The 24,107-nt window shown below is 42.1% G+C and overlaps 1 protein-coding gene across 1 annotated transcript; it reads right to left on the minus strand.

Moving 5' to 3' along the window:
• Window positions 1-5,751: 5,751 nt before the first annotated feature.
• Window positions 5,752-22,721, minus strand: LOC128457440 (RNA-binding protein Nova-1-like). The gene is made up of 4 exons (XM_053442122.1): window positions 22,553-22,721; window positions 15,229-15,372; window positions 7,132-7,298; window positions 5,752-6,771 (listed from the first exon to the last, which is right to left on the minus strand). Exons 1-4 carry the CDS (start codon window positions 22,719-22,721, stop codon window positions 5,752-5,754), a joined length of 1,500 nt encoding a protein of 499 aa, XP_053298097.1.
• Window positions 22,722-24,107: the final 1,386 nt, after the last annotated feature.

Consider the following 24,107-nt stretch of genomic DNA (forward strand, 5'->3'; position numbering starts at 1 on the left):
GAAGAGGTTTTAAGAGAGGAGCAAGCAGCCTTATAGCCAGTTTGTAGCGGTTAAAACCAGTCGGAGCCTTCCTGTGAAAGGGCTCCGTTGGGGTCCGAGGTGGTGGTGGATGAACGTCCGGAATACATTTGGAGTGGAAATAAAAACAAACGTGACAACTTTTGGAATGATGTTGTAGTTCGTTTGGCATTCAGGTGTGAAGCAGTAAATGCAACAACAGGGCTTTGTAACATAAAGTAATGGGAAAGAAATATCATTCACGTCACTAGGCTTTTCCAAGTCTAGTAGGTTTCCTCTGTGGTTTTCATTATGTTGAGGTGGCAGAGGCAATCTTCATTTTGCTGGTGCCAATTATGTTTCTCCGATCTGACAGTGTATATCAGCCAGATGTCCAGCCTGCATCCCTCAGTACATCCACCCCAGTGCTTCCATCCCACCTCACTGGAGAAATGAAAACCACTTTAAATAAAAAAAAAAAAGTTTAAGTAAAAAGACAAAGTAAAAAGGACAAAAGTATACACATCCCTCATGGTTTCACCTATTGGTTCAAAATACAGCACTCAGTGATTGACATAAACCTCTGCTGAAGGGAATGTGAAGGAGAAGCCTTCAAGTGGGGGAACAGGTGCAACTTTTCTATTTTGTCTGAGACTCCAGCCCTTTCCATCATTCATGAGACCCAACGGGATCAGGGAATAAATAAATTAAAGTAACATTAGTGTAACAGCAAATAATGGCAGGATAAAACAAAAAAGATCAACTGTTGAAAGACAAAATGGTTTGCTTCATTTCACAGCCAATATGACCACTGATCAGTAAAGTGCATTTATGCAACACCAAACAAACAAGATAATGTTGACAGCGAATCGGAAGTTGTGTTAAAACATATCTGGTTCATGACTATGGCCATTGGAGGCCTACCTGACTATAGCTGAAATCTGTTATTGACATAGATATTAACTCTACATGTATTTGACATTCCTGCCCTGAATTAACATTGAAGACCATTAACATTCGACAGAAATAAAATAAAAAATTGTAAATGGGTACATTCATAGATTAGATCTGGGCTTTCAAGCTGTGACATAAAAAAAAATCTACAAATATCATGGGACAGGTTATATGAGGTTCAACCTGTTAGTAAAACAAACGCTTGTCTGGTATCTCTCAAAAAACACACAAAAAAAACCACAAGGAGCCAATGCACTGAATAACATTTTCACGTTTGCTTGTCTCACATTTGTAATACTTCCCACTGTATCTAAAATTGAAAATATCTTTTCTGATGATGTAGAGAGATGAACTCGATGAACCGATGAGAATTTAATCTGAGATGTGTGTGTGTGTGTGTGTGTGTCTGTGTGTGTTTCTGTGTCTTTTTTTCGGGCCAACATGACAATAATGAGCTCCCTCCCAACTCACAACATTAAAAAAAATCTACTTTTTTTTTTTTTTAACATGAGGCGAGAAAAACTTAAGTGCCTTACATTTGACTTCATGCAGTGTTATGTCTCTGAATGTTGCGAGAACACCTCGCAAATTTTTGTAATTTTTTTCCTCCATAATTTACTTTGATACCATGCAATAGAAGACGTGCAAAAAGATAACACCTAACTCCACAAACACATTTTTGATTGTTAATGTTATGTTATGAATGCTTATAACATGTTATGCTTAGTCCATGCTGGCCTATAGAGACATTTGTGAGAAAACAGCAGTACTTAAGCCACAGGTCAAACAAACACACAAGGGATGCATGGAGTGTAAAACAACATGGATCCATAAAAATCACAATCTTTAACTCTTAGTCTATGTACCTATGGGATAAAACAATGCACAAAAAGTTCTTTGTCCTTTGTTTTCTTAAGTAATGTATTTGATTATCTTTTCTTAACTTAAAAGACAGTGTTTGATTGGCACTTGATCAGCACTTCTAAACAAGTTATTGATATCTAACATTTGATCGCACATCTACAATTTCAGAAGCTGCAGAGGTCTAGTTTGGCACAGGTTTTACTATGGAGTCTATTATTACTTTTACTATCTTACCAATACTGTATAGTATTCTATACACCTCGTTTTATGCTCCAGCCTTGTGGAGCATGTTTCTACACAGACCAGACATTTTTTCAACTAAAATATTTTTGTATAGTTTACTTATCAAATAGCAGCATTTTCATAACTTACAAAAAGTACATGTAAACCTATTCATTCAAAATCTTAGTAATTTCAAAGGTTCATACAACAGACATAAAACACAAAACAGGACAACATGCTACTATATTGCTTCCAATATTCTTTACATTTTCTTACTGTCAAACTAAATCATCAATGACAGAAATATGGACACCACCGACTGATGATGAGTCATCATAATGCACAAACAAATCGCGAAGCTAATCTTAATCAGGCTTAGTTGGCACTCTCATCATCCACACAAATATAACATAGTTCACATTGTATAGACAACGCTGGACTGCATTTGGACTACAAACTAGAATAGCTACAATAAAGTACATATAGATCATATGACATGACATATTGTATTCCACAGAAATGAATTCAGTCATTTTCAGATAAGAGGATATGCATAAAGGATGTCATTGTTTCGGCTTGAGGTCACAAACGGGTTCCCACCTTATACTCGCTATCTTATGCATTCTGTTCGTTCTATGCTTTGTTTTGAGGCTGAGGCTTGAGCTCAGTTTGTTCAGCCAACATATGAATATTTATTCAACCAAGATTTGCCTTCTTCTGGAAAAAAAACAACACTTTCTCTTTCCTTAAAAGGCCATAGTTCACAGTCTAAACCTTTCTAAACCCTACTTGTTCTTCTTATAGAGGGAATTTGATACTTTGAGCTAATGTTGCTGGTTGGTTTGGTGGGTGTCACAGTTTTGGAGGCAGGTGTTTTCTGTGCATTTTAGCCTTGTGAACTCCTGCGGCCTGGGAAAATATTTTGATACCCTTATAACCTATAGTGCATAACTCCCACCAGCAGCACACCCGACACACCACCCATGAGAAGACAAGACAGGAGGAAGGAGAAAGAGGGGGAGAGCACGGCGTAGGAAGAAACACAGAGAGGGATTAGGACACAGGAGGAATTTTCAGAACGGCGAGAAACGGCAACATGCAGGGGAATAAAATGTCGAGAGAAAGAGGAAAGCTAATGAGGCGCAGAGAGAAATTGTATTTGGCACAACGTATTGATCAGTATTGATCAGGCAAGCAGTCCAGTTGCATTGATAAAACACCCCCTTGTTTTGTGCTTGTATCCTATTATATGCTTAAAATCTTGGGCAGTAAAAGGTTATCTTACGCTAAGATTTCACTAGTGGCCACATTGTAGTTATGGATGACTGTGAAGCCTTTTGGACATGTAGTGAAAGGAACGATTTCAGTTAGGAAGAAAGGCTTACTGTTGCAATTGGCACGCACAATGTTCAGACACAAAGAGTTGTTTCAAACACTTGAAAATCCATTTACTTTCAAACATGAATTGTGATAATGAAAAAAGACAAGGCTATTCATTAAATTTCCCCAAAAATGGGAGTGGTTCAGATTTTCTTGGAAACTACTCAGCACCAACCCTCACAGCTGTGTTCTCAGGAAGCTGATCATAGAGCTTGGGTTGATGAGGAGAATTGAAAGATGTCTTGATACAGTGTTGGAAGTGGACGCAATAGGGCAGGAGAATAACAGTGCAAGAAAATGTGGTTGGGGGATAATTTGTGGTTCTCTGACCAGAAAAATGTCCGCTAATTTAAATGCAGTGCATTAGTACTAGTAAACAAAAACATCACAAGACGCTGGAGTGAGAATGCTCTTGTGGTGATATCCCTTTTGTCAGTATTGGTACGTCTTGTGTATGTGACACAGATGTGCACATTAAAATATACTCACATCCCATGCAGGGACAGACACGCTTTACATTGTGTTTGTAATGTCTCACAGTGCAGTCTTCAGAGACCCAGTGTACTCAGGATGAACACCATGGATAGCAGCACAGAAGGAAGCCAAGGTAATCTTTGCGTGCTTGTAAATGCTCTAGATAATTTGCCTCCCTGCATTTGACAAACAATTGCCCGTAACAGACAATGATGCCAAAACATTTTGCTATGTTTTAATATGTGCGCCGCATGAAGTTAGTGAGCGATAACAGGCGTGAACTACAGAGTCGTAGTTTTTTTATGTATTGATGCAAATTGGGAAGGATGGCTCAAAGAAAAAATGAGCCCAAACCTTCTTTTCAAGTGTCAGTCTACTTCCCTTTCATTAGTTTATGTCTTTTGACTATTTGGTACCCTTAATGTAAAGGCAATCGCTTCTTTGTTCACAGATATTGGTTCATACAGCTTTTCTTCACAACATGATTTTGTAGTGCTTTGTTCCCTTTGTGAACTAAACTGGTTAGACACTGCATCAAGGTAGACTGAGCTTTAAGTTATTCCTCTTGGGGTTACAAATGTGCGACTGAGGCAAAAACACTGTCGGGTAAAATCTAGAGAATTTTTGGAAAAAAGTAATTCCTGCATTGGGAGTTTAGATGGAGACTGGATTGCTTTCCATCACGAAACGCTGAAATCAGTTATTTTTCATTAGGGGAGAGGCTGGGTCAGATCCAATGGGCTACTAATGGTTGGATGATACATCAGCTTATTTGTCTAATCAAGTAACGAGATTGGTCGCCAGAGAGATTTTGATTTCATGTTTAAGGAGATATGAACCTAATCCTATAGCACCAGAAAGTGTTAAACAACAAACATATTTCTGTGTTTGTAGCTGTGGCTGAATATGCAAATATGTTTCAGTGTTTGTGCATTTGTGGGAGCATTATCTATGTAAGTTCATGTAAAATATATTTATACATTCCTGTGTGTCTCCTCTATCCTCTCACATTGATTATTTAACCCCTGAACTATTCTTGCAGACAGCAACAGTGAAGTTCAGCCTGGGTTTGAGTTTTACATTTCTTTCACTGCAACACAATGTTTGATCCCTGTAAATAAAAAATAGCATCAGGCTAATATTGTTTTTACATTCAGATCAACCTGCATTAGCAGGTTTAAATAATCTATTTGTGTTTGAATGAGACCATAATCAATAAATAAAGGATGAAAATATAAAATACCCAAATTTAGAAACGTCAATCATGATATGAGCCAAAATTCAACTTATGTGAAAGTAGACATGAATATACTCAGATTGCTTCCCCATAGATTGAGATGACCTCAGTTGCATGTTCTAAAACCTGTCCCCTGTTAACAATGCCTTCTGCATTGTATACAAAGAGCAAGGTTTGTAGAACTGCTCTATTAGCTGGAACTTCATCTGTTCCGCTCAACTCGCCGGGAGCTGAGGTTTGCAACTGAAATTAAAACCAACAAAACCAAACAAAAAATGGAAAATAAAACAGCTATGAGGTTTTGGAGAAGTGTGAAACCCTGCGGCCTCACTCTTGAATCTGCAGCTTGGCAGTGGACCAGTTCAGCTTACTCTGATCACCATCATCAAAAGGACTCGACACAAACTTTTAAAAAACATCAGGACGTCAGTCCTTAAAACACATTCACAAATCACACACACTTATCTTGGTTGTCTCCCCCACCTCCTCCTTTGTGATTCTCTCATTTGTTACTGAAATATTGAACAGATATTTGGACATTTCTTTTTTCTATTCATTGTGGCCCTCTCAATTCCCTTCTATCTCTGTCTTCATCCTTTCCTTCTTTCCTCTTCTTTTTCCTTTTAGCCCACCTTTTGTGGGTTGGTAGCACGCACACCTTGCTCGTACGTGATCCTCTGGCTGATCAGATACTGCGCTGCTTGTGTAGCGGCTGGCGACCCTGTTATGGTAACTTTACGGTTCCGAGTACCAGGAATGAACTCTCCCTTTTTGGAGATCTGGATTCGGGCTCCTGTTAGCTCCTGGTACTCGACGAGCGTTTTCCCTCCTTTCCCCAAAATGGCACCAACCAGATTTTCAGGAACAGCAATCTCAACCACGTCCTTGGCCCCATCTCCCAGCTTCTCTGCTGCCAGTAGAGAGGAGGCCATCAGCGGGGATGAAGCATTTAGGTAACCATTGGAAGCCCCTGTAGCAGCTGCTAGAGAACCCAGGGAGAACCCACCAAGGCCCGCAGCATGGTGGCCAGCGCTGCCGGAGGCATCGCTAGCATAGGAGGCCAGCAGGTTAGCTGCAGCAGCAGCAGCTGGGTTAGCGCTAGCTGCTACTGCAGCAAGAACCCCGGATGCAGCTGCAGGGTTGAGGCCAAGGCCAAGGGTGTTAGTGTTGTAGCCATAGCTGGCCAATGTATTGAGGGCTGAGGTGATGGCCAACAGATCATTGCCAGAGAAGCTAGACATGGCGGTGGGGAAGGCACCCATTCCCGTCAAGCCGGCCTGACCCAGAAGGCTAGAGGCAGTGGCAGCTGCTGCGGCCGCGTTGGGCATGACCTCAGCCGTGTTGGCGTAGGGGGAGCCAGTGGGGTTGGAGTTGGCCACTGGACCCGAGACGTTAGAATAGCTGATGTTGAGACAGCTGCTGCTCTGAGGGTCCTCCTGGATCTTCTGCACTATGATCTCCACAGCCTTGCGGTTCTGTTCAGGCTCCCCACTGATGGTTACCACGCGCTCCTGGAGGTTGATGCCCTCTGGTTTCTGGGAGAGTTGCACCCAAGCCCCTGACTGCTCCATCACTGCCTTCACTGTGGCTCCACCCTTGCCAATGATCAGTCCAGCCGTGCTATTGGGCACGATCAATTTGGCCTGTGGAGAAATAGAAAGATTGAAGTAGCAATAAAATGTAATAAGAGACAGATTTAACGGCAATAAATGGCCGACAGAGTGATATCTTACACTGAGTCAGAGCACTATACCAGCCCCTGCTTTACTCAGCGGTTTGTTAATCCCAGGGGTTTATGCTGCAGCTGCCACACAGCTCTGTCTAGCTATGAAAGATCGTAGGTAAAAATAACCACATACCCTCACATTTTCCTGACCCTACCAGACTCTGGGTCATGGCCCAGAGAACAAATAAGACAAATAAACAAGGTCTCCTGGAAGTGACCTGTTCCTACCACACAGTGACCACACACCCTCAGACCCACTGACTGTACATTATCTCACCTGTTTGACCCGGTCAGGGTTGACGGTGGTCTGTGGCTGCAGTATGCTGACAGGTTCGGGTTTCTGAGCGCTCTGAGGCATCTCACGGACTTTCTCCGCAATGAAGTTGTGAACACCATTGAGAGCTTCGACTGTCCCCTGTATCAGACAGACGCGTTCTGTTGTTCCTGTGATGACAGAGGAGGAAGAGGTCAAACATATGTCTGTTACATCGGTTATTATAATACTCTCTGAGTGCATACTTGACAAGCAGATTTGAAGGATTGGCTCAGGCTGGACCGGAATCTATTTATGTTAAGATGTCTTGGCATGAAACATTTCACAAAGAGGAACCAAATACTAATCGTTTCCTCGCTACTTTCATTTACACAATCAACAGAGAAACATCCCAAAAAAGAACCATGCTTAGTTTGGGAGCCATGGGGTTGGGATGGTTGGGAAGGGGGTGCAGCGAAGGGGCAGTTAATTCCTCTTCAATGATGTAACTCTTTCAGTGGTGTAATGCTGAGCCTTGCCCAGCAGCTTTAACAGACCAAACACACACATTTGTTCCTCCTCTAGGCTTCTCTCTACACCCACATTGACAATCCAACTGGCATTCCGTTACCATGGTAAAGGGGCTGATTTGTGGAAACAGGTGATGCAACAGCTAGTCTTTATACTTCCTAACAAGACATTTTAAATGCTCCCCCTTTGGTATCAACCTTCCTGCCTCGCTCTCTGTAACATTTGACCGTTCTTTGGCTGATTTTCTCAGATGACTTAAGAATGTCGTAAATCTGTATGATTTAGTGAGAGTAAAGAGTCGCATCTTTCACATTGATCAGTTATATTTGCAAATGGCAAAAGCAAGCTAATGAGGTAAACGCGTGTCGGAGCAGCGCTGCTCTACTGCATCGCTCAAATTTTCATCTGTAATTCAATAAAATCTCAAAGGCACACATCTGTTCACTGGGCATTTATCAGGAAATCACTCAGGAAATTAATGAATTAATTCAAAGAAATCAGTCAAAGTCAGACTGGATTGGCTTAATGCCATTTGCAGGTCTAATAATGGATTTAAACAATCAATAGGTCAGTTTAAGCCTATCAGGAGAAGCAGTAGAAAACTGTAATAGGGTAAAATGGTGGACAGGCATCTGACCTGAAACTGATTTTAATTTCTTAGTTACCCTGAATATTCTATAATAGCCATATGGTACTACATGTTGCACTATAACTTTAAATAACACTGCTTGAGACAGTAGTCCTGCACATGTTTCCAAATTTCTGACTGTCAACTTGGGAGACCAAAATACATCAAAATGAATTCCTACTGAAAAATATACGAACTGGCTATACATGAAGAAGAGTTTCAGGGAGAACCACAGTTGGCTCCTTTTTGTGTTGCTGTGCTTCACCTGCCTTCCATTCTTAACTCTGACGAAGTAATTACCTGTTTAGGATTTTTAAGCACATTATATTATTATGACATTATTTCCAAAGTGATAATGCAATTAAGTACTTTAATCACATGCACGGACATTTCAATGAACTAGTTACAGTGGATATTTAAAAAGTCACATATTTGTCAGTCGCAAGTGTTAAAAATGAATCAGACATTTAAAACAGTGGTTGTTGTTTCCTTTTACTCTCATTTTCAATGATTTATGTTAATGTGAAGTGTGATCTTGTGTATGCAGCCATGGATACAAACAACAGACACCGATTATAAAGTATGAAAAAGTAACAAACCAAGATGTGATCACAGTGATGACTGACTTAATCGAAGTGCTTGCTCTACCCAGATGCAACAAACGTGGCTATATTGCTGTGGATAATCTATGATATATCTTACATCATGATGAGGATATCCATTTGCTTTGGTTGGCACCGAAACCTCAAGTTAAACATCTCTGAATCATCTAGACTGGTCTTCACACAGTGACAGTACAGCTCCCAGGTCAGAGGGAGAGTTTGATGCATGTACCATGTACCATGATGAGTGACTACAACCTTTGTCAGTGGCATGAAACCTTGAAAAGGACAAACTATCTAAATTTCAAGTTTTATTCTCCACCCTTTTCACTTCCTGAATTGCTTGCATCAGCTTTTGCCTTCTGTCTTTCTTTGAGGATGATGAATTGCACAATAAAATCTCTGGGCTTTGAGTTGCACGTCCGCTTGTTGGCAGGTAGGGGAGAGAAATGTGTCACTACCCCAGAGAGCACACATCTCAGCCTTCAGCTTTCTCCCAAGAGACCAATGAATCCCAGGTCTTCTATCTTGATCCTGAAGTAAGAGAGTTTCAACACAACTCCTGTTGCTGGAGCTTTCCTGCGATTTCAATCTGGCTCTGGGTTATTCTCATTATTCCGACACATAATGTATCACTGTCATCACATCAGCAGATTTTTAAAGTAATTGTTCACACTACTAATCGAGCCTGAATGTTTTTGTTGGAATTCCCACCGCTGAATATATTAATGGCGTCACAGTGATCTCATGTGGCACTTGGCAAAATGTAAGCACAGATTTTAAATCCTGGGATCTTTTGTAACATGCCATTTTTATCCACTAAATCAGATAGTCAATTGGAAAACTTTTACATCAGATCACCAAAATTCAACAGTAGTTCCAAACAATATGTGCTGTTTTTTTTTTAAACTATGATTTTTACAACAGAGCAATAAGCCATTAAACTTAAGACTGATTTGTTTCATATACCTGATTCTAAAAAGCTTAAGACGGACAAATGAACAGTAAATTGTAAATGGGTGAAGAAACATAATACTATGGGACTCTTTAGAATACTAGATAGCATCAAGAGGATTTGGGATGCTGTAATGGAGGATCTGTGTTACATTAAAACAGGGATTTTACTACTAGAAGGAGTACAGACACAAAGTGCAGAGTTTCAGGCTCGGATAGATCAGAGCTAAACGGCTGCAGCTGTTTGTAATCTTTGGTCATTTCATGGGTTTTAAAGGTTATGGTTGGTGATGGTCTGTATTCTTCCTTAAGGTCAAAAAATCTCATATCAAGACAAAACCAACAAAGCATTAGTCAACAGCTTGACACCTCAGTGCCTTGTCTGTTTGTGCTTCTCAGCCCCTAGCCCACTGGTTTCTACTAAAGACTTACAGTACATCTCCAAACACAGGTCACAAATACATGCAGTAGTTTCTCTTTTAATATAAAACAGGTGACTACTGTTGTTTTTAAGCATATATGACTTGAACAGCACGTAATACAGCGGTTTTTAGGACAAATTTTAGCAATGGATTAATAAACGTTTGGTACCGAGTACTTACAGCAGCAGGGCGGTGATGGTGATCTCAATGAGGGAATGACTCAGAAATAAATTACAGTGCCCATTTTTTGGGAAATGAGGTAACATGTCAAACAGTGTGGCTCACTGTTAGTGGCTCACTGTTTTTAAAAGTCTTGTGTAGAACAATGGAGCTCTATGGCACAATTAAGAGATATCTGACCCTGAATACACTGACAGTAGATTTGAGTTGAGTTTAATCATTGTTGGTTTTGTCCTTTTCCGTCGTTGAAATTTGAAACGTGCAGACTATCACCAAACTTAACTCCTTTATCAAATAGTGTATAGTGAATGTCAGAAATACACAATTTGCAGAGTAAATGAGCGATCTTGTTGAATGTGGTAATGATGGACACCGTATACCAAAATGCAACATGCAACATAAATAAAGGAGCTGCACAAAACTGATTAACATGTACACAAGCTGTGGAGGATGGTGTGATGGCTCCAGGGACATTTTGCGAAACAAAGAAACAGATTGAAAAAACTGTCTTACTCGCAAACGTCTGAAATGTGGCATTGACTGTAGAGTGGTGAATATCTTGTTTTTCGTTGCTATTAGTACCAAATGATAAAGTCATTTTGTGATGGAAGTGATGGAATCCTGCACCCGTGTAAATGGGGCCATTTGCAAGACAGCGAGGTGAGAGACCGCTTTAGTGTGCTTGTGATGTCAAACATGGCGCACTGGGGATTTGAGGAAAAGGAAAACCTTCTACTGGCAATGGGAAAGGAGTTAATCGTTAATAAATTTTGGTGTAAAAGAGGTATAACATTGGAGACCCTAGCCTTGTTTCCTCAAACTGTTCCACAACCTTAACAGTGTGTATACTATTGTAACCATGCCGACAAAGGTTATCTAAGTGTAGGGAAGTACCTATTATGACCTAAACCATAATCTTTTCCAAAACCGATCCAAAGCATCACGTCTAGTCAGCGTTGATATTATAATAAAATCATGACGAAGAAGGTCAAGTACACTCTGCATATTTAATATTTTAACATGAAAAAGGAGGTTGGATACCTAGGAGCGATAGTCCAAGAGATGCTGCAACCGGTTGACCAGGAGGATAGGATCAAATCCCGTATATGATGTTTCCAGTTTGTTAGGTTGGACACTAGCGGGCGGTGGGAACTCAATTGGTGTCTGCCTTTTCTGTGAGCTCTGAAAAATGTGTTTCAAATTCAAAATGATCCTATAAAAATAAAAAAAATGATCTCTAAGATTACTAAAAATGACCCTAACCCTAAAATGAATTCCTAAATGAATTTAGGAGTTCATTAATAGAAGAATCAAATCACTTTGTTTGCATATAGCGAACAATTTATTGTACATTATTGTTTCCTGAGTTGTAGTCTCTAAAGGTGGCTAGCATAGCTGTTGAAGTCAGTAGAGACAGTATGGGGAGTTTTTGATTGTTTAAAGAGCTATTTTGGAAATTTAGAATTGCACTAAGTAGACCTAAATTGGATGGCTACTTTTGAAGCACTGGCTCCAGCTCCCCCCTGAATCCTCAGAGAATAAGCGGTGTAGATAATGGATGGATGGATAGATGGAACTTTTGAAGTAGCTTGAGCCAAGTATTTTAGTCTTCTCAGTCAAGTCAAAAACACTGGATAGCATTGTGTAGACCCTTCCTGCTAAATGCCAAAATCCTGTTAACACCACACCTCCAGTTTTGTAACACAGGCTTTTTGTTAATAATTTAGAGTGACCAAGCCCAGCCGATATATATAAGTGATGTCATCATGGTTATTTTGCCAGATTTTTGAAAGCTCGCTCTGGAGCCACTGAAGAGATTACTCAACTGTTCACAAGTATTCCTCATGACAAACTTTGAGTATAACATTGATTGAGTGCCCATTTAATTAACTCATATTTCCCAATCAAAAGAATGTCTGCAGCTGTTCTGATGTTGTGCATTCAGATGCTCTGATGACACTATGGTTGTGTCTTAAAGCAGAGATATGTTGGAATTCTGCAGTATAACAATTTACACTGTCACCAGGAAGAGCTGTTGTTCACTGGAGAAACAAAAGGCTGCAGTTTCCATTTGTTTGAAATCTCCGCCCATGACGTCAACCTAGACAAAGGTGATAATGTCCTATATGGAACATGAATGAGTGACTGTACACCACATAGGGAACATGTTGAAAAACAACAGTTCCTGTGCTGCAGTTTCATTGTGTCTTCTTTTAAAAAAAAAAAAGGAACTACATCAGCTTACTCGGAGGAATAATGTGTTTTAAAGCATGAGGTCACATATTGGGACAAATATTTTAATGATCTGATAATGGAAAACATACTCCCTGTGTTTCTGTGACATCATAACACCCTAATCTGTTCGTGCTCTACAAAGTAACTCAATACACGCACTTGGCTGGAGGGCAGATTGCACAAAGCAAAGGGTTTGAAGTTTTGTTTCTAAGTTTATGTTCAAATCGTGGACTCCCACGGCTCGCTCCCTCTCAGCTGCATAAATATGAGGATGTGTGTAAGTAGGTGTTAGTGGGTGTGTATGCGCTGAATGCACGTTGTGAGTGGGTGAATGTTTAGCATGCTGCATTTACAGAGGCTCAAGACATTCCGCCAATACACGCATCAGATGGGTTCACACTAAATGATGAAGATTAAAAAGTCAGCTCCGATGAATTAGGAGGAAAGCATGCAAACAACTTTTTAAGAGAACAGTGATGTAATCGTATCTGGCCTGAACTCTCCCAACTACCAGGAACCAAATCAGAGAGAAATAGTGAGTGGGGAGGAGGAAAGAGGAAACTTGGCGTGTGTTGGAGCAGCTTGAGTACAGCTGGGAGAGGGGTCATGTCCATAGAGAGGGATTGAAAGAGGCTATTTCTAGGCCTGCCCCCCTGTCCCCTCGCTCACATACAATCATGCATCATACACGAACTTCACTATCTCTGCTCATCCATCTCAGTCCGCCACATCAGGGCCCAAGTGCACAGTTCCAATCAAGACCTTCGAATTCACGGTTTCATGTCTTACACTGACGGATGGAAGACGTGAGGTGGGTGGGAGTCTCAGACTGAGCCATCAAAGAGAGGATTGCAGAAGAAAATGGCTGCATAGGTTGTTGTCCCTTGATTTCTCTAGTGTGTGATTGTGCTGTGTTCGGAGTGTGCTCAGGTTGCCGCAGGATGAGAGATGGGGGTATGAACTGTGTGTAACGGTATTAGCATGCTACGTTAGCCCAAATCGAACCTGCTTCACCACTGAAGGAGGGTAAAACATTTGTGACCGATAAACATGTCATATTTAATTGCTTGTCTCTAAAATCCGAGACCATTTTATTATTTTCGTTGTAGCTGCTGTTACAAGCTTCACAGAGTTGATCATTCTCAGAATAGCAGTTTTATAAAGGGCTACCCTCTTCTGATTTCTCAGGAAGTAGCACTCATCTACTGGGAAGTTTACAGTAGCAGTCGTTTCATTTTACTTGTGTGGGCCAGAACAACCATCCAATCAAATCCTTGCCAGCACCCTCTCCCTGAACTCCTCTTCTCACTCATCACCATAATGAGTAGGGGGATGGGCAAAGCAGGTGGTGGCCTATGAACGCATCTGCAATCCAAAGAGCGAAGTGAAGATACCCGTCACTGCTTTCATTTGTTCTGATGCTAGTGAAGTAGCCACTCCCTCAAACGTAGCGGGCCAAGCATGTGGAGAATTACGATCAAAGCCCTCTGAACAGGCGTCATTTCATCGCCACTATAGGAAACATGGTGGGGGGGGGGGGGGGAGTATGAGGGGGGAAATTGCAAATCCTTCTCTTTCTTTCCCCCAGCATACCACGGTTCAGTCTGTCTATTATATCAACTATAACTCCGAACTGGACAGGTCAATATCAAACATGAGATGATGTTTGTAGTGCGACATGTTGCCTTCTACATCAGAGTAAACCAAGGACTCTTTTTCAGCTATAACCACAGAGGAGGTGTCCAATAATCACTGTAGCCATTAGGATGGAAAATGAAGTCATGGCAATCAGGCAGACAGTAAAACGTATACTACTACTAGTACAGGGGGATTATTTTCTGGCATGTGTTATCAGAAAAAACATCTGGACCTAATAAGCAGCGAAACGCTCAGCACCTGTTATTTTTTACTGGGTTGAAGAATCCACTGAGGCATGAAGGACAAACACCCAGACTCCTCTACAACTCAGGCATTTGTGTTTGGAGGATAAGATGGCTCAGCTCTGACCTCCATGTGATAGGGGTCACCAAGCTGCTCGAGCATCCTTCTCCTGTTGACATTTTTGAGTGAGACTCTCCCGGATGATTAATGCTACTGATGTACGCTACATGTCTTCTGCATGACATAATTTGCACTTGATTTCGATGGGGATAAAATGGCAGCACTGCACAATTCTTCCGACTTTACTCGAGAAAAGCGAGCCATTTCTTGTTTTGCAACTACATGGTACCATGAACAATGCAAAAAAAACAACCCTGCACTGAAGGGTGCAACCTGCTAGAGAGGCCATTTAATTTAAATTGAAAATGCCTGCAGACCTGAATGCAGCTTCTAACAGCAGTAACATCGGCATGCATTTTTAGTCCTTCAAGGACACAAGGATAATCACGCTCAAAGTGTTCATGATTGGTGTGTTGTTAAAATGTAATGCAGCTATTTGTGGAAAGCCAAATGAAGAGCTCTCTTACACCAAACCATCACTCCTTCAGCTGGGTGATGAGACAAACTCGTCCTCTCATATATTTATAGATTGATAGATTGGTTTTAACTAATGACAGTTCATTCTTACCTGGGTAGAAGTCTTTGGATTTGGACAGCTTAATGGTGGCACCCGTCTCTTTCTGCAGTTGTACGATGGTCTGGCCGCCCTTGCCAATTATAGAGCCGGCTGCATAGCTGGGGATCAGCACCTTCAGGAAGTACTCGCCCTCCTCTGGGGGGGAGACACACAAAGTGGCAAAGGGTCACATAATGTAAAATAGCTCAGTACAGCATTACATACACCATACTGGTACCCAGCCCCCGAAACCCTGAACAAGCAAAAACCCACAATGGGAGCACACAGCTTTGACAAATATATATGACTTAGGGGGGAAATGTAATAACATTATGATGTGTCTGAATTCTTCTGGCTAAAGGAAGGCATCTGGAAGACGATTTTACCCTTTGAATTCTTTATAGTTTTCAGCACATTCACATTTTATTGGAGATTGGTGGCATGTTCTGTGTCCTGTCCCAGATTTCTTATGGAGTAAATGATGACCTCCTTTCCAGTTTGCAGAGGTCTAATTTTAACTGTTTTCAAGGAGTTTTAGCAACCTCCGGCTAAATACACAGCTAAGTCCAGTGTTACTTATCACTGTCCACACATGAATAAAGGGAATGTACAATTAATACTTCAGTCCGAATGTAAAATCGATCCTGTTTTCCTGGAAGATAAAGTTACAAAGGACTATATGCAAACACATGAAGTCATTATCCATGCAGTTTATTAAAGCCAATCCAAAATGATCCTTCTTAATTAACAGACGTAAGAAGAACATATGGGAACCAATCCCACAGATTTGTTCAGAGGGTATACTGCCAAGATGGTCTAAATCTCCTCCATTTTGGAAGGGGGCTTCTGTAGCTTACAGCGGCTTGTAGAATTCAAACTGATGTGATTGACAGCACATCAGTTTGAAGAATTCGCAGCTTTCAAGCTTCACCCTTTCAATAGGGAAAGATCCTTTTTCCAACAGTTTCTAATTAAGAATTAATCAGCACCAAAGTGGGAGAAGTGTCTGTCCAGGAAAATCCTGAACACACTAAGTGCAACTAATCTAGTAAAACGCAATCAACCACCTATTGAGCTAAGACCCAAATATAATCAAAGAACCTGCCAACAAGACATCAAAAATATTACATTTATCGATGTTGAGCGTCCGTGACTCTCCTGTGCATTCATATATCATATCGATGATGTCATGGTAAATACTTGGTACAGGTGCTTACTATCAACACTAACGCACTGATACAAATAATGTCCTCTGCATGCTGATTTCGATGCAATGACGTCATGTTCAATTCTTTTCAGTTGCCTCAAGGGTGACGCCACTGAAGCGGGCAGAGATGCAAAAAGGAACTGTCCACCTTTGGATGACGAGATTTCTCGTGCATTTCCAAGTGATAAATCCCTCCGTTTTCTGATCGTGGGCCACAAGGTCTGTCACCATGTCGCTGACTCCTGTGGGTTGTGGAGGGTGTCGAATGTTAGGGCTTGACCGGCATGGTGGGGAGGAAAGATGGATGGATGGAGGTGTACCACCCTGCATTCAAACAGACCTGTTGCCTCTATAATGCACTCATTAGATTCAGATGTGAATTAACATGGCACTGTGACATAAGGAATTTCACAGCCTACAAGTGAGCTCCTCTCCTTATTGCATTAATATGCTCCTCATGTACCATTCAGACACAGGCTTGTTTTCGTGCACATCGCACATAACCAATGGTTCTGACAATTATTCAGACAATGACATAATTGTTAATAGATTCCCCTTTTCATTTTGATTAATTAGCCATGGTTGTGGAGAAAATCCCAAATCCCAGACCTTATTATATCCACATTTAAGTGACAGCACAAAATTTACTCCCCCACTGAAAGCTTGTATATACTGTACGTCAGGTGCTGGTCGATTTTTCTGTGATCGTCCTAACAATAGAAATGCGAGATAAACCTTAACATGGACGTCACACAAGCAGCTCTAATCATCTCCGGCCATTGTTCCATCTTTACATCTTTATACTATATTGCAGTCAGCTCTCTGTTTTTCTCCAAACGACTAACAATAAAATGACCTTGGTGAAAAAATAAAGATCATGCATGACTGATATGGTCGCCATAAAGCTTTTGAGCCCTCCCTCCAACACAAGATATCTGATGCCGTTGCCACACAAAGAATTTAATTTGAATGATACTGATTGCAAACATCCAAAGACCTGTTGTTGACAGACAAGCCCAAACCCACTGCGTAACTTTCTGCTCATCTTCAACGAGAGTAAAGCCACCAGGGGAGGAAGCCAGTAAGAATCCCTCCATTACCCTCACAGTCACGTTAGCTGTCATTACTCAATAATTAATTCCGTCCTAGTGTCTGAGATCACAGTAACAGGTTTTAATGGCGTCATGTGGTAGAGTAAACATGGCAATCTGTTGCTGCAGTCCGCCAGGGAACGGGAGCAGTGGGGCACGTTGGGAAGCTGAGCCAGTGGGGTGTTAGTTCAAACCCCTGCTTCCAATACTGGAAGGATGGCTCGGAGGAGAGACACAGACGCTGAGCCAAATGTGTTTAGTTAAGTCACTCAAGGGGGGTGGGTCAGGAGGAAATGCCTTGTGACCGTCCTCCCTCCTCCTTACTACCCTTCCAAGTATCCATTCTGCATGTCAATGGACTAACCGGCTGCTGACAGACAGCAAGGACGGTGGTGCAAAAATGAGCAATAATGGACAAATGAGCTTGAGGTGTATGAAAAAGCATGTAATCTAGCATGATGAATAAATTCAACAAGTCAGACAAAAGAGAGTTCGAGGCTTACCCATTCTGAGATCTGCTGCTTCTCAAGTCCTCTGTCAGATCGCCATCAATGCCGGTACACAATCTCTAAAGGGGATCTTAACATTAGCCTAGGCATAGGTGCAATGGTCGTGTTGAGGAATGCGGCCGGTCGACCTTTTTCACCGAGGTTTAATTCATCAGTGGGTGCAGAAAAAGAGATTTCACCGCAGCATCCGAGCCATGTCTGCAGCTGGCCAGAGCCTCAATTGTCTGAGAAAATGCTAATGCAGGCTCTCAGTGTTTTCAGTGAAAGACGGCACGCATTGTTCGAGCCTGCATCGGTTTGAAGGGGGGGGTCTTCCCTGCCGCATCACCCTTTTCACTGCTCTCATCCATATTCATCGAGTGGCCTGTCCGTCTGCAGCAGCACGCAGGACTGACACCTCGCTCGGCCAATGGGTGGCCTCCTCCCTCCAGCACGTCATGTCCCCACCTCCCGATGCCGGTCCCAAAAAAATTGAATTTTCTCCTCTACTCCGCCTCTTTTGACGCAGCACTATAAAGTATCGCAGTCCATTCACTCGCTTTTTTTAGTGAAAAGTGACAAAGGTGAAGTGGCTGAGTGAGCGGGCTTCAGCGGTGAATGGGGAAGCATGTAGAGTGACCTTCAACAGTGGCTGAAGAGGTGTATGGTTAACATAAGCAGATGATGAAGGAGGTGGAGGAGGAGTGATCTGAGGCAGCGTGCCTTACGCCACCCACCCTCCTTTCCTCTTTTCCCCCACCCCCAATCCCTTAGACGGCCATGTTTGAGAGGGCGGAGGGGCTCATCAACCATTGCAAATGGCAGTGCCGCAGAATGGTGGAGGGGGGGTGATGAAGCCAATCACTACGCCTATAAATCTTACGCGGCGAGGTATCTTAAGTGTGTAAAAACTGCAATGTGCATGTGTGTTACTGTCTGTGCATGGACACGGCGGTGGGGGTTCAACTTCATTTAACAGTGCCTTCCAGGGAACCTGTAAAGAAGGAACTCCTTTTTTTCCTGGCTGCTTACTGCTTTCATCCACAAATCAAACCCTAACACTGTGGCCCGTTTTGTTTGGTAGCGAATGCCTTCCAGAAAATTCTACCGGTCACATTCACTGAGAGATGCTCCGGAATATAGACACAGCCTCCCTGTAGACTCCACTCCCTCTCACGGTCTATCCATCTCTCCTTTTCTCTCCATTCTTCTCATTCTCTCTTTCACTGCCACCTGGCAAATTCACAGTCCGCTCACGTCACATCACTCTGCAAGGGCACCTGTGTCCTTCCAACCAAAAAAAAAAAGAAAAAAAGAAATACAGCTCACATTCCTGTGCCAACCTTTCCATTAGCTACATTACGAGATCATACCTAATCCCTCAGCTACACAACCTTTTTGAAGGTGCATGCTTGCCAGCAACATGGGCTCAGAGTATGGGTAATTAGACAGAGAAATGAATGAAAGATGCTCACTCTGAGGCGAGAGGGGCAATGCTGATAAAAGAAGAGTAATTTCCCTCATTCAGTGTCCACAGCTCTTAATGCATAATGAGGGGATCGGCACTGAAAGAGCAGGCACTTTCTTCTCTTTGTTGTAACTGCCAGTCATGTTAATGATCAGTTCGGTAGGAATAACGTGATCAATATGAGTCGTAGTCAAGGGGTTGGTGATTACAGGGACAGCTAAGGATTATCAGGCTCTCTACCACTGCTAGCAGACAGGATGTGGGTCTGCACCATTACATATAATACATGAAGATCACATAAAATGGGAGGTGATCCTAACACACATTACATAAAGCCTTGGATGACGAGATATATATAAAACATCTGTTTTGTGGAGGCATCATTAGAAATGATCTAAATGTGCATTTCATGTGAACATTAACAGAGCGTCTCTGTTCCTGAGCTCGGTCTGTGGAACAAAGAGTCACCCTTTTACATTGGTATCATGTCAGCAGTGGATTGACTGCAATTTCACTTCTATAAATCACATTTTGGTGAGCTACTGCATATGATAACACTTTTCAAGAAGTCTAAGCTAATTTGTACAACCGAAATGTCAATAATGCCTTATATATGTTTGCAGAGCAATGTAGAGCTCCAAGACTATCATCACATGATACATGTAATCATGTGTTTAACCACTCAGGTCAAGCAATTTAATGTAAATCCCACCTTTTTTACACAATACTAAAGGTTAATAATCTGTGCTTCTCAAACCAGTTACCATGGACTTGGAAGTGTTCGTGTCACTATAAGATTTTAAAGGGAAATAAGGCAGCAGTTTTATTCATTTTTGGCACCATCAGGTCAGCATTTCAAATCAAAACAAATTCATAAACTGAGGCCGGACACACCTAGATATGCTTTAATATATCCAGATCAATCAATTCCTGACATTTCCTGACATATATTCAAGATGATGTGGTGACAAAACGTATATTATATATTATATACTGCACCTCATTATTATTTGCAATAGGAATGTGCCTGAATATGAAAAAATAAGACTCGTTGAAGTTATTTATTAGTTGAAATATCTTTTTTCATTGGCACAATGAATCTCCTGATTATAAAAGTCTGGCAGTCAGTGATGCAGAGATGTCTTCAAAGAAGATGGAGTCAGGCTGGTAAAATGATGTGTGATGACATTATAGAAATGACAGCTCTAAAAATTGTGTGTGAATTATGACTTTTTGGTATTTTCTGTTACGAGTTTCCAACTGCAATTTCACACTATCTAGCCATTCATATCACCCTGATATTGGATGAGAAGAACACCATGCGGCTTTCCTGTTCGAAAGTGGTTTTCGGAGCACTAACGGTGGACATATGGAGGCTCTAAAATACTGTCTGCTGGCACAGGGGTCTTTATGTGTCCTGCTGAAATAACAATTCTGAGGTGCAGTGAGGTGTGGCAAAGATGCACTTGTGCTTTTCGAAACAGGATATAATGGTGCTGTCACAGAATGGCAGCGTGTGTGTGTGGGGGGGGCATAGAGACAAATTTCTGCAACATATGGTGAAGAAACTGGTTTGTCTCTGTGGACGACTAATTAACATTAAGTTGTTGGATAAGTGGTCCCTGTGAGCTGTGCACGCCATAACAGTCACAAGCTGAAATAAGACTTAACAGTACTGGCATATTGAATCAGCCGTCATCCTCACCGACATCTCGCCGATGACTAACAAAGCAAGTGTGCACACATTGTTTCACTATTTGCCACCATAATTTCTCCTCCACAAAATGAAACCAGAGGCAATTTGCTAAAATGGTGCAGCAGTGTTTCTGTAGTTTCCTCCTTCCGCACCCACCAAGTAGTTCTCACTATTCCCTGATATTCCATTTAATTTTCCAATCTGCTAATATCAATTAATTTAAATGATTGTTTTCATTTTTCATGCAGGGAGGAATGAAACCAACCCTCCCAAGAAAACTCCTAATTTGACACTAGCTACACCGCCCAGCTCTGCATGCGGAGCTCGAACATGTTTTTAATAAGCATTCTATCATTTCAGTATTATAATTTTTGCTTTTGTAGTGTGCTACAGTGGAGGCTTTCTAAAAGCTGGTAAGTCAAACATCAGAACGGGGGGAACGAATATACCAAACAGATGCAGAGATTTGGCTCATCTCACAACCTATAAATAACCTGTGTTTGATAGGGATCCTGGCTTCAAGTGCTGTGGCTTGTGTACCCTGCTAGTTGTTCAGGGTTGTGTGAGTTTCACCTGTTGGTTTTCTTCCTCAAACTGTACTTCAAATGCACATTTAGCGCTGGCATTGTTAATTTGCCAGCTCTAAATCAGCATATTTTCCACCCTGAAGCAGAAAGAATATCCTTTAAGTCTCCCAGATAACTCACAGTAAATCTACTAAAATCCTGCATACATCTCATCTCAAAAGACCACAGGACCCCCTGCTGTTACTTGTTTACAAATCAACACTGAGGCCAGTTCCCTTTTAGATTGAAGAGCCACTGTCCTCTGGGCTATTAATTTATCATAAAGCCAAGGTTTACTATTTCAGTGGGAGATCCATTTGTACAGAGAGTGGATCCCACTCCCAAGGATCCAGGAGTCACAGAGGAGCATGGCAAGATGTTTGACTTGACTACCAGTGTGGCCTCTGCACAATACAGTATCGGGGGATCCCTATGTGTATGAGGACAGCCACAAAACTGATGGACTGAGGGTGAGTGTAAACACCTCTCTTTTGTAATATGAAAGTCTCTACATACAAATCACACTGAATCAGAGTCTTCCCAGCAGAGCTCCAGATGTGGAGCAGGCAGGTGATCGGGTTCATTTGGAAAGCTGACCTGAGCTGAGGAGTTCACAGGCTCAGTCGGACTGTCTGCTCTCCCTGCAGGGGGATGGAGCTGAGTATGAAGACTCAAACACAAGTCAGGCTTTCAAAGTGCACAGGTGCTGCAGGATACTGCGGCCCAGATCTGGTCCTATATACTGTGAGTGGCTCCTTTGCATACAGCTACGTGTAAAGGCTTCTACAACAACACACTGGCTGCTGTGTACGTCTCTTACCTCCGGTGTTGGTCCGCTTGGTGCAGCCGGCCTCCTCCGCCGGAGTTTCCAGCGGTCGTTTGCGGGAGTCCGGGTTATCGGGCTCCATGAGGGGCTGCTGGAGGCTGTGGAGGTCGGCGTAAATCCCGTTATGGTCCACGGCTGCTCCGCCGCCACTGGCCATCATCATCATCTTTCTCCCCTTTTGGAGCTGGAGAGAAATTTGCGCAATTCTTTTTTCTAACACACACACACGCGCACACGCACACAACCTGATAACGCACAGCGCGGTATGAACGCCAAGTTTTGGGGTCTGGAGACGCAGAGAAAAAGGTTCAAAATGTTGGCCACCAGTGGGATCGGGGGTCTCCTCTCCCCGCTGCCCCGCTGCTCCTCCAGCGCGTCCCTTACCGAGCTAAATATAAAAATCCAACTGAGTGAAATGCGCTCATTTCAAACGCGTCGCTCCAACAGCGTGCTCCTTATTGTTGACGCGCAGAAATGACACCAGCCAACAACCCCGCGCCTTAACATAAAGCTGCACAACAGACTGACAACAGACGAGCCTGGAACAAGTGCAACAGCTTCAGGGGCTGCAGGGATTGAGTGAGAGAGGAGCGGGAGAAACACCGCTCTCTTTCTTTCTGAGTGTTTCTGTGTCAAGTCCTCAGTGTGATAAGTGCAGCTGTTGTTATTGTTGCCTTTGTAACGCAACACGGACCCGATGAAAAAGAGAGGACCACAGTGCCACTGACCGGCCAAAACACGCCCCCCCACACACACACACACACTCCATCATCCCCATCGTGGAATCACTTCACTGCCAAAGTACAAATACCTGACACCTCTTATAGTAGACCTCGATGGTTGGGACGCTACTTTTTGTTTGTTTTCACATCAGAGCAACTTCAATTCAGTTCAAGACAATTTTATTTATTAAGTCAGTTAAAGACCTTACAATATTATTTTGGCAAACACTTTGGTGACTGCCTTGACCAGTAAGGGTTGAGAGGAAAAAGGGGAGAAAAGTTAGATAAATATTTTTTTTATTAACTTTAGCACTTTCTTAGTGATACTTAGAAGGGGAGGGGGAGGGGGGGGGGGGGGTGGGCCCTTTATGATTATGTAATAGGGTCTATGAATAGGGTCTGTAAATATCACGTTTGGTCTCAAGTCTTCAAATCTACATCATCAAAACTCACTGACTCATGTAATAGACAAGATAGTAAATTTAATAGATAAAATATCATTGTGAATTGACTACTGTTGGTCAGACAAAAAATAATATCCAAACACGTTAACCTGGGCTTTCAGAACATGACATTTTTGACATTGACAGAGCAAATGGAGAACACAGTAGAGAAGTCAGTGCCCATTCAGTGGTCCAAAAGTAATGGGACACTTGGCAAATGAATGTTTCTATGGAACCCGAGTGTCCTGAGAGTATTTCATGCATTTCATGCAGGAGCACACCGGTGTTTCTGAGCTTACTGAGACATCAGAGCCGACATTTATATTGAGCAGTAGATGTTTGAGAAGTGAAGAGGTGAAAGTAATAATGAGTCTCAAAGAAGAA

Source organism: Pleuronectes platessa, chromosome 15, assembly GCF_947347685.1.
Source record: "Pleuronectes platessa chromosome 15, fPlePla1.1, whole genome shotgun sequence".
Lineage (NCBI taxonomy): Eukaryota > Metazoa > Chordata > Actinopteri > Pleuronectiformes > Pleuronectidae > Pleuronectes > Pleuronectes platessa.